General features: G+C 55.4%; 2 protein-coding genes across 4 annotated transcripts in view; one reads left to right on the forward strand and one right to left on the reverse strand.

Moving 5' to 3' along the window:
* The window catches only part of TFDP1 (transcription factor Dp-1), a 40,133-nt gene extending 22,087 nt beyond the window's left edge, over positions 1-18,046 (forward strand). For 2 of the 3 annotated variants that reach the window (XM_047082091.1, XM_047082083.1), the window contains 9 exons: positions 5,461-5,567; positions 8,292-8,413; positions 9,566-9,731; positions 10,083-10,226; positions 10,784-10,852; positions 12,473-12,624; positions 13,279-13,484; positions 14,160-14,235; positions 16,934-18,046. In XM_047082091.1, the coding sequence (XP_046938047.1) occupies positions 5,461-5,567; positions 8,292-8,413; positions 9,566-9,731; positions 10,083-10,226; positions 10,784-10,852; positions 12,473-12,624; positions 13,279-13,484; positions 14,160-14,235; positions 16,934-17,081 (1,190 nt within the window). In that variant the 3' untranslated portion in view covers positions 17,082-18,046. The remainder of the gene's footprint in view (positions 1-5,460; positions 5,568-8,291; positions 8,414-9,565; positions 9,732-10,082; positions 10,227-10,783; positions 10,853-12,472; positions 12,625-13,278; positions 13,485-14,159; positions 14,236-16,933) is intronic. The other variant, XM_047082099.1, reaches the window with a different exon arrangement.
* A 1,128-nt stretch (positions 18,047-19,174) lies between these two features.
* Positions 19,175-25,574, reverse strand: ATP4B (ATPase H+/K+ transporting subunit beta). Its single transcript, XM_047082112.1, has 7 exons — positions 25,463-25,574; positions 24,638-24,766; positions 22,720-22,833; positions 22,409-22,608; positions 21,478-21,534; positions 19,889-19,987; positions 19,175-19,336 (listed from the first exon to the last, which is right to left on the reverse strand). The coding sequence occupies exons 1-7, from the start codon at positions 25,572-25,574 to the stop codon at positions 19,175-19,177; spliced, it is 873 nt and encodes a 290-aa protein (XP_046938068.1).
* Between the last annotated feature and the right edge of the window lie 888 nt (positions 25,575-26,462).

A 26,462-nucleotide genomic window follows, 5' to 3' on the forward strand; every position in this document is an offset into this window, starting at 1 on the left:
AAGAGCTGTTTTCCCCAGAAGGTGTGCTGAAGTCACAGCCTCCTGTGCCCACGGGCCCTGAAGGCCAGAGGCCCCAATGCGGTCCAAGACAACAAAGGCTACGTTGTTTGCTGTGACAGCCGTTGGGTTGCTCCCAGGGCTTCGCCGACGGCTTTGATGCTGTGTGAGCCTTCACGTGCACATTTGTTCCTGTGTTTGGGGCAGGCGCTCTGGAGTGGGAGCCAGGGCATGAGGTGTGTGTGCGTGGCCGCACCAAACACGTGGGCGCCTGGCGCCGCATAGCTATAGTGGCGCCTCCTTTGCTGGCATTTCAGGTTCTGGTGGCCTGGTGGGTGTGGGCCCCCTTGCTCCTGGGCCTGCCCTGCTGGTAGGGGTCTGGCCAGGTGCTTTGCTGGCAACATTTTGTTGCCACTGTTCCTGCTGGAGCCTCCTCTTCCAGCCGTGCGGCTGCTGCCCCAGGGTTCAGGCCGTGGGCCCCGGCACGTATGTGCCCACGCCCTCCCGATGTGCCCGCTGCTTGCCCGCCCTCCACACAGAACCAGTCCAGAGCCACGGCCTGTGTGCGGCCTCTTCCTCTCCTCCGGCCGCTGCGTACATGTCGTGCACGCTCGCTGCAGAAACGGCTCACGATGTAAACGTGTGCTTAAGCGTGTGTCCTGACACGTCGTGTGCGTGTGTGTGTGGTATCTGCACGCACTGATCCTCCCTGTGGCTGTGTGACTTTGCTCATCTGCAGCCGGGCCATTTCTGGTAGTTTCCGGTGCTGCCTTTTGTCGCCTGGCACCTTGATGGAGTGCTCTGATGCTTGCTGACTGTTTTCCCTGAAGGGCTGTGCACCCCAAGCGCCTGGTGCAGGAGGCAGCTCCCGCAGAAGGTCGCGGGATGTGGCTGGGTCTGACTGGTGACAGGACGTGTCCTGTGACGTCTGCCATTTTCCTTCTGCTTCAGAGTTGCCCTTCCCCTGAGGACGGGCTCCCAGGCAGGAGAGATGAACACCAGTGACAGGTGGCTGACAGCTTGGCGTTGTGGGATCATCCCAGAGACGCGGGAACGGCACCCTCACAGATGTGCGTGCACCTGCACACACGGCTGTTGCGGGGGAAGCGGCCTGGCCCCTCTCGGGGAGCGCAGAGCAGAGGCACCATCGTTTGAACCCAGACGACATCTGGAGCACAAAGTGATCACATGTTTCACACGCCAAACCCTGCTGCTGGGCTGGCCCGGAAGACCGGTCTGCAGAGGAGATGCGCTCCCAGAGGAGCGGTCTGGGTGTGGTCGAGGCCCTGAGATGCTGGGCACCTCGGCTCCCACCCACCAGGAGGTGCCCCTGCGGAGCCTGCCTCCCTCCTTGGGCCGCAGGGCCATTCTGGCGCCTGCTGTGCAGGGGCAGGGCTGTGCGGGGGCCGCTGTCTTAGCGCTTGCGGTATTTCTAGCGTGGCGGGCAAGAGAGCAACTCTTAAAATACTAGGTTCTTAGAACTTAGAAATGGTTGAAATTATTTTCAAGAAGACATTAAACCTTATGATTTCATAATCTGTCTTAAAGCCCATAGGTATTAATGAATTGTGATTGCTAATTGTAAGAATATGCTTATGGAATACTTCTAGAATCCTTTTCCTGTTCAGGGTTATAATAGCTCAGACCACATATGTTCTAACTCCTTTTGTCGCCAAGAGAGGAATTCTCTGTTTCGTGATGCTATAGTTGAAAATATTTCAGGGGCGCCGGGGGAGGGGCTCAGTGGGTAAAGCGTCCGACTTTGGCTCAGGTCACGATCTCGCAGTTCATGGGTTCAGGCCCCACGTCGGGCTCTCTGCTGACAGCTCAGAGCCTGGAGCCTGTTTGGATTCTGTGTCTCCCTCCCTCTCTGCCCCTCCCCTGCTCGCGCTCTGTCTCGGTCTCTCAAAAATAAATAAACATTAAAAAAAAATAAAATATTTTGTCACCTAGTTCCTTTAACAAAAGGCACTAAAGAGAACATACAGCTAAAGTAGTTGTGCTTCTAGTGAGTAAACTCTAGGCTGTGTTACAGGTTAGCCCGTCTTGTAAACGGGAGTGTAAGTAGGTTGAAGTGTGGTGGTCTTTGTCAGCAAAGTGTGTTAAGCATTCTGATATCTTTGGTCAGATTAAACTAAAAATGAATCACATCCTTGAGATTGTTAAAAAGTGACGTGTCTTCCCTGAGTCAGCAGTTGGTAGGAACCCTGGAGAGGGGGACACAGGCTGCCTGGGTGCACACGTGTGTGGTGCATGGTGTGTGATGTGCACATGTGGTGTGTGCGCGTGGCATGCATGTGTGTGGTGTGCGTACGTGTGTGTGCCTTGCACACATGTGGTGTGATGTGCACGCGTGTGTCATGCATGTGTGGTATGTGTGCTGTGCATATGTGTGGTGTGTACATGTGTGCTCACACGTGTCGTGCATGTGGTGCACGTGTACGGTGTGTGCATGCATGTGTGGTGCACATGTGTGGTGTGCGCACACGTGTGTCGTGCATGTGTGTGCGGTGCACTGTGGTTTGTGTACACATGTGTGTCATGCATATGTGCGTGTGTATGTGCTGTGCACATGTGTGGTGTGTGCATGCATGTGCGTACACGTGTGTGCGGTGCGTGTGTGGTGCATATGTGTGGTGTGTGCACACGTGTGTGTCGTGCATGTGTGTGCGGGGCGCGTGTGTGGTGTGTGCAGAACGGCCCTGTGGAGGTGCCATGTGGAAGCCCATAGCACAGATGGTCCTCTTGGCACACCTGCGTGAGGGCACGCCAGCGGCAGGAGGAGGCCAGACGGCCCGATGTTACCTGCGGTGTCTCAGTAGGAACATTTGTGTATTTGTATAATCAACGTACTGTAACGGAACGGCACAGATTCAAGGAATCAACTAGACCTTTCTGTGGACAAGTCTCAGCGACAGTGTGAGCAAAGTTATGTGAGATGTAGATAATTTTCTGGGTTTCAAAGGCCCACACGAGCAATACTTCTGCTTTCTTGGATTTATGGATGTGCATGGAAAAGTACGAAAAATGGACAGAGCACACCCATTAAGCCCTGATGTTTGCAGGCGGGGCCAGGTGGGGGCGCAGCTGGGGCGGGTCTCTGGACCGGACGGTGAGCTTTGCTGTTTCAGCCTCTTGAGCAAATAGGATAAAAGGAAAGTAGTTAATTCTAGGTCATACTGGAGAAAGATTGTGTGGTAGTTCTTAGTGCTGAAGAGTGTCTCAGAGAACAGGGAGACCCTGGTGAGAACCAGAGGGGGCCTGGCCCCGATCCACTCTGCCTATCAGCTCTGCCGTTGCCCTGGCGGGTGAGCACATGGTTTTGTAGGTGGACGTTCCTGTGGTTCTGAGCGCTCAGTGTTGTCCTCTGTGGCCGCACCCGCGGCTCTGGCCCAGATGTGGCCATGTTCTGACCTCGTTTATTTTACTTTATTTTAATATCTTAACAGCTGCTGGGGCTGCTGATGTTGACTGGATCATTTGTAAAATAAAGGAAAAAAAACCCAAGTTTATCGTTTTACGAATCAATTCAGTATTCCTAAAAACCTGTTAATTACCTGATAATAATCTCATGTGTGACTTTGAAATGACTAACACGTTTGTGTTTTAAATCTCTCTGTGCAAAACAGAATAACTTTATTTTTGTCTTTTAAACCGTCTTTTGTATATCTAAAACAATCATTAAAAATTTGCTTTTGGGGGTGCCTGGGTGGCTCATTCGGTTGAGCGTCTGACTTCGGCTCAGTTCATGATCTCACGGCTTGTGAATTCGAGCCCCGTGTTGGGCTCTGTGCTAACAGTTCAGAGCCTGCTTTGGATCCTCTGTCCCCCCTACCTCTCTCTCTGCTCCTTCGCTGCTCATGTTCTGTCTCTCAAAAATAAACATTTAAAATAATGTTTGCTTTTGTTAAGATACAGGTCTCTGTGTTTAGAGAAAAATAAAACTTGAAGCAAACAAACATTTACAGAAAACAAATATCTGCTGGTGTTGGTGAAAACGCTAACATTCAGTCAGTTGGTTTGATGGACGAATGTCTTGATGACTTAGGTTATCAAGAGAAATTATTCAGTGTTTGTATGTGGCAGTAAGATTCATTGTGTATTGAAATCTGAAGTCTGTTCTTTTTTTTTTAATGTTTATTTTTGAGAGCGAGCGAGTGAGCAAGCATGAGCTGGGTAGGGGCAGAGAGAGAGGGAGACAAAATCCAAAGCAGCTCCAGGCTCCGAGCTGTCAGCACAGAGCCCGACAACGGGGCTCGAACCCACGGGCCGTGAGGTTATCACCTGGGCTAAGGTCAGACGCTGAACCGACTGAGCCCCCCGGGCGCCCCTGGAGTCTATTCTTTAAAGTGTGTGGACTGTAAAAGGTTCAAAAATGAAACTTAGACCAGGCTGGATTGAAGACTGTGTCTTACTGTTATTTGGAGGCTGTCATGAGGCAGAGCCCGTGAAATGAAGAAACGCCATCTGAGTCTGCCTTGTGCGAGACCTGCCCTCGGTGGCCACAGGAGGGAGTTCTGCTTCAGGGACCAGGGGTGTGGGGCATGACCAGCGCAGAGCTCTCCTCTCCCCGTGTGGCAGGGACTGGGGTCCGGGCGGCTCTTCCCCTGGCACACTCAGTCCCTTGTCTGTAAGGACCGCATTCACCCTACTCTCAACCACCCTCCCCTCCCCCCGGCCCCGGGGCTCCTTTAGGGCCACTGCTTCCTGTTCATGTTCTCTCTGCCTTCGATGCCAGCACCACAGGGCTTTATTTTTTACATTTTGAGTTTTTATATTTCTGCTTTATTTGATTTTCTTATTTAATATGTAAAATGAAATGTTTTACCATTTTTATTCTCTGTTGTGTCTTCAGCACCGAGGACAGAGCAGGCACACAGAACTCTTTGCAAACACCTGTTGAAGGAGGGGATTTGTCTCCTCATGTACCCTCCCCCTCCTTTGTGAGGAGACTGACTGTGTCTTCAGAGAGGCAGCAGCATCCTCATGGGGCATTTTTCTTCCTAGAAACAGACACTTGACTCTACTGCTCCAGGAAAAAGAATGTTAGATTTCTAAACTAGTTTTGCAAACATATAGTGAAATGCTGGAACATAGTGGCTTCTAATTTGAACACTATAATTGTCGCAGAATTGTAGGCTTTCAGAGCTGCTCTCCCAGGCTCTCTAGTCCCCCTGGAACATTCTGTAGGTCAGCAGGCAGCCCCCTAGGGCTCAGGGCAGGTTGGTGATGTGCCTGGGGCTGAGCCCCATCCCAGGGACATGAGAGCACCCAGGAGGGCCTGGTGGTCACGTCCACACGGACAAGGGTTCAACTTAGTAGCGGGATCTGCAATTGACCCACAGATGGGAAATGATAAAAGTAGGGAAGGTAAGAATCTGATTGGAAGCATCATCATCCTGAAGCTGTCCCCTGCAGCCTTAATCCAGAAGGGCCCTCACCTGTTACCTCCTTGTGTTGTAGGCGTGGTGTCCTTGGTCGCCGTCCACCCCTCCACGGTGAGCACGCTGGGGAAGCAGCTCCTGCCAAAAACGTTCGGACAGTCCAATGTCAACATTGCACAGCAAGTGGTAAGGGGCCCTGGGCTGGCGGGCTGGCGGGTTCTGGACGGAGATGCGCTCCCTCTCAAGTGCCCACAGCGCTGGGATGGCCACCTGCCTCACGCTTCAGGAGCATGTACCTGCGGAGTGTGTTGCTTTCCTGGCTCAGGCCCTGCGTCTGCCCCACAAGCTCAGAGGGTACATCACTCCCTTGCTTGGGAAATGAGGGTGGTGTCCTTGTGGAGCCCCCAGTGGTTTCGGGGCTCTGTGGGCCGTCAGGTGCCAGGACAGGTGTGTCCCTGCTCTGGGGACCATGCTGGGTGCCTCCCACGGATTGATCCCCTATGGGACTTGGCCCTTGCTCACGGGGCTCTGGTCACACTGAAGCAGCCCCAACCCTGGGCGTGAGCAGCATGAAGAGCAGGATGTTCGCTGCCCTCCTGAGTGCCTGCTTCTGGGTGAGCGTCCCCTGCAGCTGAGGACGTGCCCTGTCACTTACCCTGTCAGTGAAGCGTGACTGCTTTTCTAGCAGAGTTGCTGTGGGTTTTTCAAAGCAATAGTATGTCGAAGTCCTAGACCATTTTTGGCTCATCGCACCCTTTTAATAAATGTCTTTCTGATATAAGTTAAATATTCTACTCTATGTTTTATTCTGTAACTCATTTTATTTTTAGGTGTTATGTATTCTAGCAGCTTCAGCTTGTGAAACCTTCTTAATTATAGGATCAGTTCTGCTTTCATGGCCAGGGTGCATAGTATGGAGGAGAGTTAACGAGGATTTTTCTAACGGTGCCTCACCCTTGGTCAGTCTGGGAGTTAAGTCCCAGTCTGGGTCAGGCTGTTTCCAGGTGGAGCTAATGATGGTAACTCCTCCTTGGTAGATCCAGTGCTCGGAGCTACAGCTCACACGCTGTAAGGCGTCCCTCAACCTTCATCTGCCAGCGGGTTGATGGTGAAAGGGTTGGCACATTGTGACCCGAGAGCCCAGGCTTTGTCTTCATGTGATGTGAATGTGCTCAGGCTCTCGAGGGGCTCTGCCCCGGCCCCGCCTGAGGCAGTGCCATGGGCACGGCTTCCGGGAGAGTGGTTAAGACGAGCGGGGCAGAGCAAGGACAGTTTCCTTTTCCCCCAGTGAGGCCATGCTCACAGTGAGCAGCTCAGCGCATCTGCTGTGTTCTCATTGTAGAATAGATGCACCGAGAGGTCCAGCTGAGGGAGGGGAAAGGGCGAGGGTCCCGGCTGCGGGGCCCAGGCCAGATGTCAGGAGCCCTCTTGTGACTCTCCTGCCTGTCCATGTGGGCTCTGGTGTCCTAAATCTGCTCTCCTGAGAGCGTAATGAACCAAGTCCTTGTAAAATGTGTCCAGTAATAGCCATGAGTGACAGGTGTCCGTGTTTCCCAAACTGTCTACCCTGAGCCATGGCTAAAGCACGTTCTCCACAGTGACCTAGGGCCCCGTGAACACACGCATTCATTTAACAGAAACAGAAGGTTCACAAGGCACATCTCCTGTCTGGGGATTTGTTCTGTCTTGTCCTCTTTTTTCAGAAAGCTTGCTTATTTGATTTCATGGCTTTCGAACAAGGGTGGTCCCCAGTTTGGAAAGCACTGTGATGAAACTTTGATTATTGGAAATGAGAATTAAAATAGAAGGAAATTGAGTTGAGCATTTTTCTTTCTATGGTTGATGAGTCTTTAGCTCTGACAGGAGACCTGTCCCATGGCCACAGCACATTCATCCCGCTAAGAAGGGGTGCAGGAAGCATCCCCCTGGCTTGAACGGTGGGCCTGGTGAGTCCCTAAGGCTGCACCTGTCCCCACAAAGGTCTGCCCTGGCACCTGGTGCCCCAGCACCTGGTGCCTGACCTTGACTCGTTTGACAGTGTCCTCGTGTCGCTAAGCTCTTGTCTGTGCAGAAACTGGGAGGTACTGTTCTGACCGCTCTTGGTGTGGGTGGAGTCTCGTACATGATCCTGGAAAACGGACATATTTACTGGGCTCTATGCAGCAATGACTGTGTCCCCCATGTGAATATTTGCGTATTAATGGATGGGGCCAAATTCTAAGTCCTTGTCAAAGACAAACCAGGCTTCCCCTTCCTTTGGTGCGGAGATGGCGTGGGGCGCTCAGACTCAGCTGCCCTGCGTGCAGGGTGGATCACACTTGCTCCCAGTGCTAATTGCCTCCCTCCTCCCTGCCCTGCACTATTTGGGGTGCCGGGGCCCCCACAAGCCGCCGCCGGGATGAGGCTCCCACACGTGGATGGGCTGGTGGGGCACTGCAAGCCCTGCCCTGTGACCCCTCTGTTCTGAGAGTTTTTCTGTTTGCGTTTTGGCCTGACTTCACGCCTGGAAGACAGAATTTCACCCTTGTCCATGTCATGAAAAGGACGGGGAAAGTAAACTAGGGCAAGTGGAATGGGGGGCGTTCCCTGAGGCTTGCGTGGCATGCCCCACTGTTAACCACGTCAACCACCATTAAGCACGGCCTCCTCGGGTGGGGCGTTTTCTGCTGCTCTTTTTGGACGGGGAGGACGCCTGAGGTGGCTGAGGGAAGCAACGGTTCAGAACCCAAGTGAGATAATGGCGCCCGTGGCTACAGCATCAGCCGTTGGGTGTTGCTCACACACCATGTTCTCCCCAATCTTCGTGGCTCGAGAGACTCAGCAGTGGCTGGAGATGATGGGGAGTAAGAATGGTAGGGTCACGTGTGGGAGATTTCTGATTGTGCTCTGAATTGTCTCTTTTGACTGTAGGTAATTGGTACGCCTCAGAGACCTGCAGCGCCCAACACTATCGTGGTAGGAAGCCCACACACCCCTAACACTCACTTTGTCTCACAGAACCAGCCTTCAGACCCCTCACCTTGGTCTGCCGGGTGAGCACATTGCCTAGACTTGTACCCCCAGCTCTCTGGGCCACGCGGGCCAGCCGCCACAGCCAAAGTCAGGGCACGCTTTTCCTCAAAAAGGAGAAGTCTGGCTGCAGGGGAGCGCCCCCACGGTTCGGGGGGGGGCCACACTGTAAAGGGTGGGGAGTCGCCCCTGCCCCGCGGTTCGGGGGTCCACACTGTAAAGGGTGGGGAGTCACCCCTGCCCCCATGGTTCGGGGGTCCACACTATAAAGGGTGGGAGTTGCCCCTGCTCCATGGTTTGGGGGGGCCACACTGTAAAGGGTGGGGAGTTGCCCCTGCCCCCACGGTTCGGGGGTCCACACTGTAAAGGGTGGGGAGTCACCCCTGCCCCCATGGTTCGGGGGAGCTCTTGGTGGAAGAAGAGGAGGAAGCTGGCTTCTCCACGCTGCAGTAACTTTGACGCTTTTTCCATTGTCTGCACCGCAAAGTAGCATCTAGGGAGCACGGATCTCAAAGCAGCCTCACCCGCTGCAACGCTGTAACTCGGCTGTTCCACGGGTGACACCCCATTGGATGGTCCCACCACACTGTCACTTTGACCCTTTCCTCCAGTAAAGGCAGCCAGTGAGAAAACGATTGTACTCGAAGGTCAGCTCTGTGACTTTCCTTAAAAACAAAGACTTTTGGAATTATGTCTGTATTGGTCCTAAAGCAAAAACCATCATTCCCTGAATCATCCATTGAGAAACTCAGAGCCACCCTTTCCTTGCTGTGGTGACTTAAGTTGAGATGCTGGGTTCCCCCCAGTCTGAAGTGCCCTCCAGCCTTCAGTGTCGGTGGCTGAAAGCTCACATCCTCCCCCAGAATTCTTAAATTTGCAGTGAAACGCCCACCATCCCTGTGTCAGTTGATGTGCTCTTAAGCAGCGGTGTCAGTGCGTCTGTGCACATCCGGCGTCCGCCCGTCCCGGGGGCCGACGCATGTGTGAGGCCTGGCCCTTAGAGGAGGGAGCCTCGGCCCCATCACCGTGCGCAGCAGTCTGCAGATGAGCCAGGTCCCTGGGTGTGCGCGTGGGGGCTCGGCCTCGCCCCGCTTGCCGGGCCTGTGGGTGAGCGCGTTGCTGCGACGCGGATGCTGAGGGTGCTGAGGGCGCTGCCATTCCTCTGTGTTTTGAAGGAAGCGGCACCGGAAAGGGGAGAAGAACGGGAAGGGCCTGCGACACTTCTCCATGAAAGTCTGTGAGAAGGTGCAGAGGAAGGGGACCACGTCCTACAACGAGGTGGCCGACGAGCTGGTTGCCGAGTTCAGTGCCGCCGACAACCACATCCTACCGAATGAATCTGTGAGTGTGCGCTGCGTGGCGGGGAGGCCTGGTGTCTCATGGCGCCCGCTGGTGTTTTCTGAAGCAATTTGAGACACACACACACACACACACACACACACACACGAGTCAGAGAACCACACTGAAGAGTGTTCCTGACCTACCTGGGGTGCGGGGCCCTCTCGCCCCAGATCCAGTCGTGCGCGGGCTCTGACTCTCCCTTCACATTCCGTGGGGACGCGAGGAGTGAGTGACTCACCACCGCTGGCGGGTTGCTGCGTACCATCTTGAGTGTGTCCGGGTCTGCTGTTGAGGTGTTTCCCTGGGAACTGTTCTGGATGGTCTGGAAAACTCCTGCTCTGCCCTCCCCAGGCTTATGACCAGAAGAACATAAGACGACGAGTCTATGACGCCTTAAATGTGCTGATGGCCATGAACATCATCTCTAAGGAGAAAAAGGAGATCAAATGGATTGGTCTGCCCACCAACTCGGCTCAGGAATGTCAGAATCTAGAGGTATGTGGCTGACCCATTATTTTCCATGGTACCCTGTAGGTGTACCCCAGAGCAGCATGTTTGGTGCAGACGTTTGTGTGGGTGCCCCGTGGGTGCCCGCTTGGGGTCTGGTGCTGTGCGTGCCCCGTGGGTGCCTACTCGGGGTCTGGTGTTGTGGGTGACCCGGGGGTGCCCGCTCGGGGTGTGGTGTTGTGTGTGCCTTGCCTGGACCAGGGGTCCGCCACTTCCCTGTGCCCCCGCTTGCCCGCCAGATGTTGGTGTGTGGCCCATCCAGCTCGTCTGTGCTCTGTGGGCCCCAGCCCAGTCGAGGGCGGTGCACCCAGCGGAGGTAAATTCTGAGTCCTGGCTTGTGGGATTTGAGTTTTATATCAACCGTGTCCAGAAAACGAGAGAAGACAGAGAAGGGTGTGTTGTTCTGAGACTGAAGAAACGCCCCCGTGTCCCATCCCACGGGCCACGTCCCTTCTAGACTGTTTCCCTGCCAGGAGATTCCTGGCAGGCCTGTCCTGCGGGGACACTGTCAGATGCGTTGTGACGGTGTGGTCTTTGTCTTGAAGGTGGAGCGGCAGAGGAGGCTGGAAAGGATAAAGCAGAAGCAGTCTCAGCTTCAGGAGCTCATCCTGCAGGTAACGGCCCTGCTCGCAGCAAGCGCCCCTGCGCCCACATGGTGTCCTGGCCAGCTCACGCACAGGACGGAGGGCGGGAGGGCGTGTTCACACGGCTCACCATTGTTGTCCTGAGCGCTGTGTGTCATGCACCTCGCGGACTCTGTCACAGGCGCACGAATAGGAGACGTAGTGCAAGCAGGGTCGTACTGCCCGCAGCCTCGGAGCGGGTCCTCAGTGGGTAAGAAGGGATCCCGTTCGTGAAATCTCTGCTTTGAGAGTTTGAATGCACCCACTGGGCTCCTGCACAGGCGTCGCGGACGTGAACTCTAGACGTGGGCCTTGTTCCCAGAGAGAGTGCGTGTGAGCAAACGTGTAGTGTGTTTGCTGGTTGTCACAGAGTCTTAAGTGGCAGGAGGGATGCACTTTGGAGGGTAGCACGTGAGCCTTCCCTAGGACAGGTACGAAGCACGTTCTGGGGTGTGATGGCGAGTGTGGGTCAGAGGTCAGCACCCGTGGTCGGTGGGTGGCACCGTCCCCTGCACCTGCAGAGATGTCCGCAGGTAGGGCCCTCGTCCCTGTAAGGTCCTGGAGATGTCTGTCTGGGTTGGAAGGAGAAACAGAGCTTGCTGGAGGGGTGGCCAGTCCCTGGATTGAGGCTGTGGTGCTGGGGCCGTCTGGCTGGGCCCTGGGAGTGGGGGGAGTCCAGTGCAGGGAGGTCAGCTGCCACAGAAGTGCTGGGTGGTCAGGAAAGGGAAGATAACTTGGTGATTTATTGAAGTGCCCTGCACCCCAAGGGCAGTGAGACCACAGGCCCTGTGGTCAGGTTGGAGGGTGTGGGGGAGCCCTGGGACTCTGGGGGGAAGTGTAGGGAGGTCTCAGGACAGACAGGCCCAGCAGCTGAGGTTGGGAGATCTCTGAACAGGGGAAAGTCCAGGAGGGGCCAGCAGGGAGGTTGGGATGCCTGCTGGCCCCGCACCTGCAGACCACGGCGGAGGCTGTATGTATTGTCCCGCTGGGCGGTCTGGGTGTGGGGGTGCCCTACCTGAGCCTCGGTGTCTCCTTCGCCCCAGAGGAGGTCTCCTGTGGTGGGAATGCTTTGCTGGGCAGGAAGGCGGGAAAGCAGCACCCCCCGCCCTCATCCTTCTGCTCGGTGAGCACCGAGGCACCAGGCCAGCTGGGGAGGGAGGGGCGCTTTCTGCCACAGCAGCGGGAGGGTCATCCTGAAGGCGCTGTCATTTTGGGGCTGAGCACCTGTGCCCCCAGAGAGCCCTGCCCCGGCGGTGTGCTGGCGTTTGCTCCTCTGGGAGGTTCTGGGTGTGTGGCTGCATGTCTGCCTTCTGGGGTGGGTGCATACAGGGGACAGGCCGGTCCTGGGGATGTTTCTGTCTTAGAGGTGTGAGCGCCTGCATCCGTTCTCCTCGGGGTGTGTGCTTTTCTTCAGGGTGTGCTTTCTCTGCTGGGCCCTGATGCCCTCCCCGCCCCCCCCCTCCCCGCCCACTGTCCTCTCTGACCTCTCAAGGGGCCGACCCCTGTTTCTGTGCTGTGCGGCCGGGGGTGGGGTCGTCGGGGACTCCTGTGGACAAGGCCTTAGATCGAGGCAGCTGGTGTGAGCGGCTGGCGGTGGCTCCTCTTTTGTAGCAAATTGCCTTCAAGAACCTGGTGCAGAGGAACCGCCAGGCAGAGCAGCAAGCCAGCCGGCCGCCCCCCCCAAACTCGGTCATCCACCTGCCTTTCATCATCGTCAACACCAGCAAGAAGACTGTCATCGACTGCAGCATTTCCAATGACAAGTAGGTAGTCCCCGGAGGGCCCCCCCACCCCCCCAGGTCCCAGCTGAGGCTCAGGTCGGAGTGGAGGATGCCACCCTCCAGTTAGGAAAGATGGAGTGCATCTGCTTGCTCGTTTGTACAAGTACTAACTCTGATTATTAAGTACAGTCTTTTAGCATAATTAAGGTACAGACTCACTTCTCACGTCCCTGGTTATAAACATTTGTCTTTTAAAAGGAAAACAGGGGCCCCTGGGGGGCTTAGTAGGGTGAGCGTCTGACTCTAGGTCTCGGCTCAGGTCATGATCTTGGGGTTCACGAGTTTGAGCCCCTGCATCAGGCTCTGCTGACAGCAGGGAGCCTGCTTGGAACTCTCTCTCCCTCTCTCTCTGCCCCTCCCCATTCACACTCTCTCTCCTTCTTTCAAAATAAATGGATAAACATTTTAAAAATACATAAAAGGGAAACAGATAAAGTCTGAGGTGTTGTTACTAGCACACCTGTTTAAACATCCAGAGAGCGTGTTCCCCGGGGGGCGGGGGGTGCTGCAGGCAGCGCAGAGTGGAGCCCGTGGGTTTGGCAGGACAGCAGATGAAAAGGGGCCCAAGTGAGTTTGGGGTGAGGGGCGTTCCCGCTGAGGGGACTGGAGCCACTCCTGCCCCTCCCTGTCTTGAAGATGGCAGGTGACTCCCTTTCTGGGGGTGACTGTCCCCAGGTTCGAGTACCTGTTCAACTTTGACAACACGTTTGAGATCCACGACGACGTTGAGGTGCTGAAGCGCATGGGAATGGCCTGCGGCCTGGAATCTGGCACCTGCTCTGCCCAGGACCTGAAGACAGCGAGGAGCCTGGTGCCCAAGGCACTGGAGCCCTACGTGACAGGTCAGTCATGTCCGCGAGCCACGGGGGCCCCACCCTAGCCCGGGACGTCTGGCGAGAGCAGGGACGGTCTGGGCGGGAGGGCTGGGGCTGTGGGGGTAGGGGGAGCGTGGCATGGGGAGGCCACAGCGGCATGCTGTGGCTTTGCCGGTGTAGTTGACGCGATGAAGGTGCTAAGTGAGGGTTTCACCTTCTGTGTGCAAGTGGGGTGGGGCTGGAGGTCTCGCAGGCAGGACGGCCCTCCCCGACCCCCAGAGGGCCGTCGGTGCCCCCTGCCAGGTGACCCAGCGTGGCCTCCTCCTGACTCAGGGGCGAGGAGCTGTGTGCCTGGTGAGCTGAGCCCTGGTGCTCCCACTGCCTTCCCTTCTGGGGACTTCTCTGCTGAGCACCAGGGCCGTGGCCACAGAGGGAAGGGGCTTTGTGGTAAAAGAGCTGTGGCGGGGGCTGTCCCCCAGAGGTGCTGGGCTGGATTGGACCGCCGGGCGCCTGCCGCCCCCCAGGGCCCTGGACAAGTCCCTGGCACTGGCTACACTCTGGCACACCCACTCAAGCCGGCAGTCATGGTTGGTCCCTCTTGGGGAGGAAGGTGCTCGGGGGACCGGCCGTCCGGCCCGTGGCCGCCTGGTTGTAGCGCGAGCCTCCACCTGTGACCTTTGCTGCGTTTTCTTCTCTTCTCAGAGATGGCTCAGGGATCGATCGGAGGGGTGTTCGTCACATCGGTGTCCACCTCCAACGGCACGAGGCTTTCTGCCAGGTGACTGCGGCTCTGGACGGGGCGGGACCCCACACGCAGGCCAGGCACAGCTCACAACACAACCTTGTTGTTGCCTCTTAACACACTTGGGGCCACAACGTGCACAGAATTTTGTTCCCTGCTCTTTTCAATTTGCCATTTACTGTAGTAGTTTTTGTGTGTCACTAAAGGAGCTTTATTATTTAAACCATTGGGTGTTAGTCTTTGGTCCAGCCGTCCCACGGAACAGAATTATGTTGTTCCTGGGTATTTATCTTAGGTTTTTAAAGATTAATATAATTTTTTCTCTAAGTATTGACAAAACAGGGTTTTATTAACTTTCACGGTATATTAGGTTACATGTTACCCATATTACCTTCTGTCAGTCCTACATAATGATAAATGTTAAATTTTTTAAAATATAAGGTAGACAAGCAGTCTGTAGGTTCAACCAAGTGGGATGGATCTGATCCGATAAAGGACAGTGTAGCTTTCTGTGGCCATCACGCAACTCCTGGGTTCTGTGGCACCTGCACTGAAGTCTTTGGTGCGGTGTCTGGCCCCGGTCAGGGTTAGGTGGAGGTCAGCTCCCTCCCTCTGCCTGTGTGCATGTGCGTGTGTGCATGTGTGTGCGTGTGTGCAGTAGTCTGTGCGATGCTGATAACCAGTTATTGCAAGAGGCAGAATTTGGGTATTTTTTAGCTTTTCATGTTCGTGAAATTGTATTTACTGATTAAAGTTTCAGAGACTCACATCAGCTTTTACATGAGGGAAGCAAAGCCATTACCATTTCAGAAGAAAAACCAACGTAAACACCAGCCTGACGTTTACAAAAGCGCAGTAATTTGCTGGGCAGTTGGGTGGTTCCCACTTAGAAAAGAGGCTGCAGTTTGAAGCAGCTTTAGGGCTAAATTTTTGGCCTTTTCTGATGTTTGCTAGGCTGGGTTTCCCAGTTGTGGGGTTCCTTTGTCAAAGAGCATAATGATGAATGGTCCTCATCGCACCGTGTGAACAAATCCTAACTAGCGAGGGGCATGTCTGCTTGCGTGTTAGAGAAAAGCATCGCCGTGCCCCAGCTCTGGCCTGGGGCAGAGGTGGGGGCAGTGCCCTCAGGGCCCTGTCCATGCTGGCCCGCCAGAGCCATCCACGCTGGCCCACCAGAGGCGCCCTCGGCAGTCATTCCTGCCTAAAACGCGTGTCCTGCACAACTCTGCCCCCACGTCCTGTGCTCTCAAGGCAGCTGCAGGCCTTCTAGGCTGGTGGCGGAGGGGTACCCGAGTCCCGCATGCTTGCGGGAGGTGACCGGCCAGAATCTGGGGGATCTCTGTGCAGCTCTGCGTTGCAGGCTGGAATCCCTTTAATGTCTGATGTCTCTTAGGATACTTTTCTTGTTGCTAGACCCAAATACCAAGGAATCACAGTGACTTTTGACAAGTGTCTGAGCAGGTTACATGGGTGTGTGCACCTCTTAGTGGGTGTGGGCAGTCACCTTTCGGGGCCCCAGGACCGTGTCTGCTGCCTTGTGTCTGACCCACTCTGTGCCAGGGGCCGCCTGAACCCAGAGGTGTTTCCTCAGGACCCCAGTTTTTAAAATCTCTCTGTTCTAGGCCAGGGTCTTGCCTGAGGCACTGGTGCCATTTGGGGCTAGATGACTGTCCTGCATGCTGCCCGGTGCCTTGTTGATGTGTTTGGTGGCACCCTTGGGCCCAGGTGCCAATAGTCACCCCCCTCACACCCCATGTGACAGCCAGAGATGATTACGTGTATACTGCTGAGACTCTCAGGGCCCAGCGCCAACATAGATGGGTTCCAGACGCACGTCTGAGCAGCCCTGCTTCCCTCCAGCACCCAGCCCTGCGACTCCACCTCTCTGCACCCCTGCTCCCTGCCCTGCCGACCCCACTGACCTTCAGAAAGTGCCATTTCATGAAATGGTAGAATGTATGGGGTCCTGGGGGCTGTTCCTGGAAATTCAGCTTGCAGAGTGTGTGAGACTCATCTGTTACAGCTCTGCTCCCAGGGCTCCGCACAGTACAGGGCAGGGGGGTGGTGGTGGTGGTGGTGGAGTGTGGGCCTGGGGTGTCCTTTACACACGCACGCATACACAAGTGCATGTATATACCATCGCAAGGCAGTACACATGCACGCATGTGGCCACACGTGCATATGACTACACACGTGCATATACAACCACATATATGTATACACATGCACACAACCGCATGCATACACACATGTGCATATACAACCACGTACGTGCATAAATGTGCACACACAACTATGCACATGCATATACAACCACATACAGTCACACATGTGCATACATGTGCACACACATACATAGCCATGCACATAACACGTGCACACACAACTCGCTGGGCACCCCCGTGCGCTGCCATCTGGAATGCCTTGCTTTGGAGGGCTCCATGTCCTTTTTGGGGCCCCTTTTTCCTTACCTGTTGTCCCCTCCCTCCTGGAGATCCAGGAGGTCACAAGTACAAGGCCTGGAAGAAGGACCTGTGGTTTCCAGTTTGAGCCCGTCGGGGCTTGGTTTGTGATGTCATGACAGATATTGTGGCCCTGCCGGTGTTGCCTCGTGTGCGGTGATCTGTGTCTTGAGGAGGGGCTTGGGGTGAAGTGCCACCTCGGCGGGAGTGGACGTGGGGGCGCCCCACTCGGGCTGCGTGCTGCTGACCGCCTTGTCTCCTCGTTCCCGCAGCGACCTGACCAATGGTGCGGATGGCGTGCTGGCCACGAGCTCCAGCGGGTCCCAGTACAGCGGCTCCCGGGTGGAGACCCCCGTGTCGTACGTTGGGGAGGACGAGGAGGAGGACGACGACTTCAATGAGAATGAGGAGGAGGACTGACACCCGCGGCCGGCCCTCACAGTCTGCGTCGGGAGAGACTGCTTTTGGTGTGGGCTGGGTTCCTCCTTGGCCCCTCCCGAGGAGACACCAGAGCGGGCGAGGGCTGCGTTCCACGGGGGCTTGGGGCGCGCTGGGGCGCCGGCCACGACGCAGGGCCTCTCTCCGCTGTCCAGGATCTTGTTTGCGTTGTCTGTCTGTAGCTCAGAGTTCACTTTGCCCCTTGGTTCTTGCTGAGTGTGCCTCCTCCCACAGCCCGCCGGCAGCCGCGGACGGTGCCGGCCGAGCCCTGCTCTTCAGCCTTGGGCCACGAATTGTATTAGGACTTTATTTTCCCTTAAATTATATTGACTGTGTGACTCCATCAAGTTCGTTCATTTTTTTTTCCTCTATGTTGCAGCAAATTGCGAAGTTCTTTATTTGTTTTTGTTTTGTTTGGTAAAAGTTCACTGCCGTGCTGGTGCAGCTACGAAAACTGGAGGGCTTGGAGCGGCGTGCGGCTTGCGGTGAGGCCTGCCTGATTTCTCACAGGCAGCGTCTGCAGACTTTACTATATAGTTGTTTACACACCTACACGTCTGTCGTCTAAAGACGCAAACGGAAACAAACGTCGTATTTGTTTCGTGAGCATCTTCCTATAATCTACGATAAAGTTGACATTAAATATAGAGAATGTTCTAACAGTTTTTTAACTCAAAATTTGTCAATCATTTTTAATAGTTCTTTTTTTATAAAAAGAAACGGAATTTCAGGACAGGCAGTAGTCCCTTTTAAAATTTATTCACAAAGAACCATTAACCGCACAGTTGCTGTTAGCTGCCTGTTCTACAACAATAGTCTTTTTATTGAAACACAAATAAACTTTTCTGTAATATTTTATGGAATATAAAGAGACTTTAATTGTTTGACTTGTTTAACTCGGCACTGTTAGTTTTTATTAATAAAACGCGCATGGGCATTTTAAACCAGCTCCGTGTTCCTCTAATTCACGATTATTGTGCGGAAGCTGCAGCGTGTGTCTTCTCGCTGAGCGAGGACAGTCACCGGGCCGCGCACAGAGCGCCCCTCACCCTCCTCCTGCATCCTCAGAGCTGGGACAGGTTCTGGGCTGTTGAGTCTCAGAAAGAATAAGATCGTCAGAGAAGAAAGGACAGTTCACCATCTTAACTTGAACCAGCTGAGAAAACCCACCAGTGTTTTGAAGCCACAGGCCTTGCAAGGGAGCCCACAGTCCCGTGGGTGGATGTGGCCACCTGCCTGCTCTGGCCGGTCATGACTTCCCTCGACTGCCCTGAGGGCCAGGGAGCCACTGAGTTCTGGCACCCTTTGCCTGCTGTGTGTGGGCGGGACCCCCAGACAACGTGTGGGGTGCTTGCATGGGAGTAAGACACCAGGCCGCATGCGATACTAGGGTGGGAGGCGGGGTTGCTCTGGGACAGGGGGCTTGTTTGGCCACAATGCTCCAGGTTTTTCTAGAGCAGCTAGCAGAGGCGGAGGCGTGCCCCTTGGCGACCGCAGCGCCCTGACTCCCTCTGGGGTTTGCTCTGCCCCACCCGCCACCCGCTCGCCACCCCTCCTTACCAGCCAGAGCTCTGGCTCCCCAGCGTAGTCTGATTTCCCTGACTTGGGATCGAAACTTTAAGAAGAGGGTTCTTAAAGAAAAAGTGACTTTTTTGTTATTTTTCCCCTTATCAGGAAAGACGTGACTGTTGTATGTAGAGCAAAGTGTGACTTTAATGTGCTTTATTTGTACAGGGTAGGAATTGTGTCTTTAAAAGCAAGCCTTCCGATCGTCCATCCTCGTGAGGCGTGTTTCTTGCTGACGTGGGTCCCAGGAGATCGCAGAGGTCAGGGAAGCTGAGGCACAGTAAGGAGACAGAAGTTCACCTGGGGCGAGTATCTGGGTCTCGTTAGTGGGTAACCACTGCCTTGGGGTCACCGTGTTGGCCCAGCGTTTTGATCCTCACTACGAATTCTGTGTCAAGGAGCAGAGAAGACTTAGCGAGAATCCGTCGACTCCAGTGCTAAGTGCTTACAGGTCACGGCCTGCGGCTCTGGGCTGGCTTCCAGTGCTTGGCGGCTGGGCGCCCTACTCTCTACTGCTGGATTTTGAGCTTGAACTCCACCTTCCCCTCGTAGGGATCGTGGGGGTTGTCAAATGTTACATGATCGGCCAGGATCTTGCACACGATGAGGACCTCCGTGTTTCTGGGGACGTTGAGAAGTTTTACAGCGACCAGAGGGTTGCTGTAGTGGGGCTGGAACAATGTGGGAAGACGGGAGGAAGCGAGAGTTAGAAACTGTGGCAGACATCCGGGCGGGCTGCTTGGAGGCAGTGCCCGCCTGCCCTATCTGAGCATGGCTGCCCTCACACGCTCTGCTGTGTGCCAGAACTCACAGGGACAGAGGGGTCTCTCTCCATGTAGGAACGAGGAGAGTCGGTCTGGGGGGTGAGACAGCATCAGTGACAAAGTTGGCCTCAAATTGTACTTGATGAAAATTAGTTTAAAAATAAAACAGGAAAAATTAAGAGACTTGGAGGAAGTGCTTCAAAATGGATATGTGGTGTCCCAACAGGATTTGGGAAGTGCTCGGAAGGTAGAAGAATTAGGTTTGATATTTATGTTTTGTGTGAGAGCCTTGTGCTTTCCGGTAGTTACGGGCAGTGGGTTTGGGAAGTGCCCAGAGAGCTGTGTGGTCAGGATGGGCTGAGGCAGCCTGGTTTGCGGTGCAGGTGAATGTTGATGGCTGTCCTCACGCCGAGCACGTTGCTAACTTTGAGATGGTTCTGCGGCTGGTGGCAGGCCTACCTGTGCTTTGCTCCCGTAGTAAGGGAAGTAGTGGAGGCTGAAGGTGCCGTTGGGTGGGAAGTACTCCACCTGCAGGGGCTGGGCGTCCTTTTGCTGGTCCTGGGGACAGAGAGGCCACCACCTGGGTGAGGCAGGAGCTGGGTACATGTGTGTGCAGCTTGTGTGTGTCCTGCCTGGTTGTCTGTGTGTGTGTGCACACAAACAGTTCATGTGCAGTTACCAGAGACCAGATCTGGTCTTTAGGATCAGTACTGAGATCCCATTGGGCACATAACCTATTAGTTTGCCAAACTAAGGTCACTTTGGTGACCTATCAGAGTGAAGAATGTGCTGGTCTGTCCGTATATGGGAGTGAAAGCCGAGAGGCTGGGTGGGCCGGTTTTGCCAAAACTGGCCAAAAGTTTGCGTGACAGTCTGGGGTAAGCACTGCTTTCTCGTTTCTCGTCATTGTCAGAGTCTGCGAACTGCCTGGCGGGTGGCTGGATTTCGTCAGAACACAGATGGAGAACACTTTGGTGTCTGTTAAAGCTCAGGTTGGCCTACATGTGTGGTCGAGTGACTACAGGAGGGCCCAGAGTGAGCCAGGGACTCGCCCACAAGAGATAGGCCCTGGAGGTAGGCGCTGCCCTAAGGGAGCCTCCTGTCGCAGCCGCCAGGGAAACAAGCTTTAGAAAATAATGATGAACGGAAGCAGTCTGTTTTTTTGTGCTTGAAAACTGGTTTTGCAGGGGCGCCTGGGTGGCGCAGTCGGTTAAGCGTCCGACTTCAGCCAGGTCACGATCTCGCGGTCCGTGAGTTCGAGCCCCGCGTCGGGCTCTGGGCTGATGGCTCGGAGCCTGGAGCCTGTTTCCGATTCTGTGTCTCCCTCTCTCTCTGCCCCTCCCCCGTTCATGCTCTGTCTCTGTCCCAAAAATAAATAAAAAAAAAAAAACGTTGAAAAAAAAAATTAAAAAAAAAAGAAAACTGGTTTTGCAGCGGGAGGCGGGGAGGGGGGTGCTCAGCCAGTTAAGCGTCTGACTCTTGATTTTGGCTCAGGTCGTGGTCTCATAGTTTGTGACATGGAACCCTGCTTCGGGCTCTGTGCTGACAGTGTGGAGCCTGCTTGGGATTCTCCCTCTCTCTCTGCCCCTCCCCTGTGTGCGTGCGCTCTCTCTCTCTCTCTCTCTCTCTCTCTCTCAAAATAGGTAAATGAAAAAATTTTTAAAAAGCTGGTTTTTAGAAAAACTGGAGTGAATTCATGCCAACTCTTAGGAGCCCGAACACGTACGCTGTTAAACATCCATGGCTGTTGGTCACCTGGCATACGTGTAAGTAAATAAGAGAAAAAAACCGTAAAAAGGTACCTCGGTTTTTTCTAAACTGCCACCAAATACTTTGAAGCGTGTTAGTAACGTACTGTTCCAGACGCTTCTGGAAGCAGAACAGTAACAACGATACACTGTTTTTCTCACTCGGTTTTTGTGCCCTCAATGAAGCTGCTCTAAGTGATGGTTTGTGACGGTTGGTGCGACTGTGGATCCGGACGGTTGGGCTGGCGGCTGAGAGGAGCTTGGGGAGAAGTGGCTCCACCGCCGCGGCCGCGCACTCACCAGGAAGGCGCAGTCCACCCTGGGCGCCGTGCTGTTGCTGGGGAGGAACTTGACGATCTGGAAGGGAAGGGCATCCTTGTAGCTCTCCTGCCGGCTGTGTGTGTGAAGGGCCTGTCCGGCCTGGGGCTCCGTTGTCACCGCCCGCAGAGCCACTCCCTGGTGCTCCGTGGGGCCCTGGAGGGGGCGCGGCAGCTGCCCCCGCCGCCCGCAGCTCACCTGTGCTGCTCCCACATCATGCTCTTTCAGCCTCCTAGGGTCTCAGCCTTCGGATGTACCTCCTTGTGCCTGGTGCCCAGGGCAGTACTGCCCTCCCTGCACGCCCTTCCCCTGCCAGGCGGTGACGAGACCCAGCAGGGACCCAGGAGCGTGTGCAGGGCACACACTCGTGGCCTCCCCGTCTCTCGGGAAGGGAGATAAATAGCACTCGGCAGGTGTGGGGAGTCCCCAGACCGCACCTGTCGCCCAGTATGGAGCAGACACCCCTGGCCCTTCTGCCGTCGTCAGCCTCTGGTGGGATGTTCCCGTCCCCTGCACTGAGGCTGCATGGGCTGTGCTCTCCTGCGGCTCTCACACTGGCCTGTCCAGCCTCCCTCATGCCTGGCAGAGGGTCCCTGGCCCATATTGAAAACCTCTGCTCTGGATTGTGTCCGGGTGCCCTCCCAGCACCTGTATGTGGCCCGGCTGCTGTCGAGCTGTTGTGCACACGAGCTGGACTCTGCTGCCCAGTGTCGAGGTGCTGCTGCTGTGTGAGCTGTTTTCAGGTCGTATCGGGGGGGAAGCTCAGGGCACGCTGAGCATAGGAACAGAGCGGGAGGGGGCAGCGGTGCGCGTCCCAGCCCCGCCACCGTGGACAGGGGCACGTGGGTCACGTGAGGGCCAGACCCCCGGCCTCCATGCCACGGCCGTCTCCACAGGGGCCCTCAGGACTCACCCTGTTCATTTTAATCACAAAGCACGGCCTTCCTTCTGCGAAGCCGAAGTTGGGGTCCACCAGCCCTGAGCAATTTTGCAGCATGTCTGCTGTGAACTTGCAGGAGAACTTGGTGTGGTTGGGGGCCATGAACTTTTCCTGGAAGAAGTACTCCTTGGAGGTGCAGTTGATGCTGTCCTGCTGGGACTCTGGCGAGTAGCCTGTGGGGACACGTGCACTGGGGCTGGCTGGAGGGGGGCATAGCCCAGGCCCCTCCACGAAATTGTCTTGGAAGCGGGAAAAGCAGAGGCTGGAAGCTTGTTAAACTTCACCTGCCAGGAAGGTGTGGAGGGTGTGCACGAGGTCCACCCAGGTCCTGTTGTCGGAAACATTGTAGGAAATGTCCAGGCCCTTGTCCCCGTAGACATCTGGCCTCAAGGTCACCCCTGGGAAGAGAGCAGGACGCGTGTGACTCAGTTCCCCCCAAGGTGTTGGTCACACCCAGCCACGTGCTGCAGACTCCCACACACCGCTGTCTGGCCCGGTGGCCAAGCATGGGTTGCTGCGGTCCTCAGGGGCCCCCGTGCGAGGGGACAGTGTCTGCATGTCCTCCGCAACAGTGGCTCCACAGGGGCCCTGCCTGACTTGTCGGAACCACGCTAGGCGGAGTTGTATTTGAATACACATTTGAAAAATCTTCACTGGTTTTGATTAAAAGCAATTGACAACATGTTAATTGTACAAAAAGTCAGGATGCACACGTGTAGGGAGTGGCAGTGGTTGCCTGTGTGCTGGGCGTCCTCACTTCTGTGAGCGTCAGACGCGCAACCCTGTGTGTGCCATAAATTGGATAAATGGGGTCCCACCACCCAGATTCCACTCTCCTTCTTCCGTGTCCCGATGCTGTTGTAAGTGTGTCGTCATCGAACTGTCCACAGACACCACGTGCTGTTTCCCTGTGTGAATGAAGCTGGCCCCTTTGACGTGGGGACTTTTTAGATACGTCAGCCGGTGTTCTGTCCTTTCGTGGATGCTATGGGCGCAACGTCTGTGTGCAGATTCAGGTCAAACCCTGGCGAGGATCTGACCCAGGGGAGCGTGGGCACACCGCACAGGGTCCTCTCTGCTGGCGCTCTCAGCCTGTTCGTGCGTGTCAGTGGTGGCTGCTCCCCCCCACCCCCCGGGCTCCGGGCGAAGCACGTGTGCCACGCATCACGCTCTGTTCTGCGGCCACCGTGAGCTTACCTGTTGCCTGGCTCTAAAAACAACGCCCAGTAGAGCACTGTGGTGTTGTGATGCCGGGTGAAGGGATTTCCCAAAGACCCCTGGGGTGGAGGGGCCTGCCTGGGGGAACACGCGCCCCCTGGCTCTCACTGCTGGGTTTTCCTTTCCTCCCACAGGAAGCGGTGTGGCCGCTGGGCATTTCTCGGGCTATTGCTTCCGTGGGAAGTGTAGGGACGCCACCCACGAGTGGTGAGCGTCTCCATAGTTGTGCTGGAAAGTGCGTTTTCCTCCTTCACTTCTTCTTCCCCTTTCTCCCCCTGCCCTTTCTCGTTTGGTCTGTGCAGGCCGCTGGGCTAGGTCCAGAGGTGACTCCGGACACCGGGCTCGGCCTTCGTTCCAAGCGTCCTTCCCCACACGGGACGGCAGACCAGCTGCTCTTAGAGAACAGTGTGTTCTGAACCGAGCTCGTGTTTGTGGACGTGGTAACAGGAGAGGCCTCGGTGCAGACGTGCGTCCAGTGCAAGACAAAAGCCCTTTCCTCCCACCAAGCCCTTTCCTCTGGCCCCAGCCTCCCTGCTCGGTGCCTTCTCCCAGACGGGCCCTGTGCACCTTTGTTGGCATCTAAAGTGAGCGATGTGAACATGGTCCCTGTAACAAATCTGTTTTAACAATTAAAACGACAGCCAAAGTCTGACCATAACCTGGAGCCACTGTCCTCAAAAGAAGCTGAGGGGCTATCCATGCCTGGGGGGGCCCCTTTAGAGTCCTGGGGCCCAGGGTGGGGCAGGAGGGTGTCCCCTTTAGAGTCCTGGGGCCCTGGTGGGAGGGTGTCCCCCTTCTGAGCCCTGAGGCCCCAGCGGGGATGGGAGGGTGTCCCCCTCAGAGCCCTGGGCCCTGGCATGAGTGGCCCCTCCTGATTGCCTCTCTGGGCTTTGTTCCTGAGGGTCTGTGTTCTGAGCCCGGGGCTCCCGGACTGCATGTGGCCTGACGCACTGGGTCTGGGGTCCGGGCATGAGCCTCCCTTACCTGGTGACTTTAGCTGGTCTTGGTAGTCAGGTGTGTACGGGTCGATTGTGCACATGAGTGTGTAAATGCACAGAGCAAAGATTGCGGTCATCACCACGTAGAAGGCCACGTAGTAGAGGCTGATCCAAACTGCAGGGAGGGGGGTGTGCAGTGTAAAGCCGCAGGTTTAACCACCTCAGTGCACAAGGCAGTGGTGTTCACAGTGCATTCACACACAGTGCTGTGCAACCATCACGTCTGTCAGGTTCTAGAGCGTTCTCCTCACCCAAGAGGTGCTCCGTACCCCTTAACAGTCTTTAAAAATCATAACTTTGGGGCGCTTGGGTGGCTCAGTCAGTTAAGCATCTGGCTTAGTTTCATCTCAGGTCACGATCTCACGGTTCGTGGGTTCGAACTGTCCGTCAAGCTCTGTGCTGGCAGCTCAGAGCCCAGAGCCTGTTCGGATTCTGTGTCTCCCTCTCTCTGCCCCTCCCCACTTGTGCTATGTCTCACTCTCAGAATAAATAAATAAACATGAAAAAAAGTTTTTTAAATAAAAAAATAAAAATCGTTAAGTTTTAGGAGCATAGCTTTAAAAATGCTGTTCTCAAGTCTGTGGCTGAACCTTTGCGGCCAGCTCTCAGATGATCCCACTTTGTCAGGGGGGCGTTGGAGCCAAAATGGGCCTTTGGGTTATCTGGTTGGAGACAGGCAGCCTCCTGGGTCCTGGGTGCCTGGGCGGCACAGCGTCCCCGTCCCCGCGGGCACACCCCCCACCCCACCGCGTCCCCATCCCCGCGGGCACACTCCCCACCCCACCATGTCCCCGTCCCCGTGGGCACACACCCCACCGCGACAGCGTCCGGCCCAGCATCTGCCCGGTGTCCGGGTTCCAGCAGTAGCGCTGAAACTCCTCCATCCGCTGGCTGCATGACTTCTTCTCCTGCAGCGCCGCCATCGCCCCTGCGGATCAGGGAGCTCCCCACACCTGGCCTGAGGGGAGAAAGGTGGCCTGTGGGTTTTATAGTCTCCTCCCCTGAAGGTCAAGTCTCGGGGGAAAGAACCAGGGCGTGATCACGCCTTGCTATCCAAACACAGTGGCTATCAGATGCCTCCTCACCTCGCCACCCCTCCTCTCCGGATGTCCTTGGCCGAGTCCTTGTCTGCTCTGGCCCCTGGCACCTTGTTGAAATGCAGATTCTGACCCAGCGGGGGCTCCTGGTGGACTGTGCCTGTGGCTTTAGGACCCCGGTGATGTCCAGGGCACGCGTGGGCTGACAGCACGTTGGAATTACCGGGCCGTAGATTCCTGCCGCCTGTCCCAGGGCCGAGTTTCTGAGTGAGCTGACCTGCCAAGGCGGCCTGACCGCCCAGAGGGCTGCAGGCCCCCTGAACACCCTGACGCAGGACCAGAGGCAGGAGACCTTGGCGGTTTATGTAGCTGGGGCCGTGACATCTGCTCACCGGGGTACCTACCGCTGCCATGAGACAAATGTACCACAGAAGACTTTTCACAAATATCCAAGTCAAAGCCTGATTAAAATAACAGGTATTGTACCCAAGGACCTAGGATTTCATTTGCTGTCTCCTCTAGGTTTTCCCTCTGAGGGGACATTTGTGGCCAAATTTGACCGTTTCATTTGGAAGAAGAATAATGAAAAGTGCTCTTTTCAGTTGTTCTGACTTATTTTAACATGATTTCGCTTGTTAGCAAAATGAGCCCCCAAAGATTCAGATGGAGTAGCACCATTTTAGCTTGGACTCATAATTTTTTAATGGACCAAATCTGTGTGTCTTTCGTACGCTGTTCTCATTCACAACTTGGGGATTTCAGGTCAATAAGACA

This window comes from Lynx rufus, unplaced genomic scaffold (genome assembly GCF_022079265.1).
Source record: "Lynx rufus isolate CCGP_SWC_20201006 ecotype Redwood Valley unplaced genomic scaffold, mLynRuf1.p SCAF_1, whole genome shotgun sequence".
In the NCBI taxonomy this organism is placed as follows: Eukaryota; Metazoa; Chordata; class Mammalia; order Carnivora; family Felidae; genus Lynx; species Lynx rufus.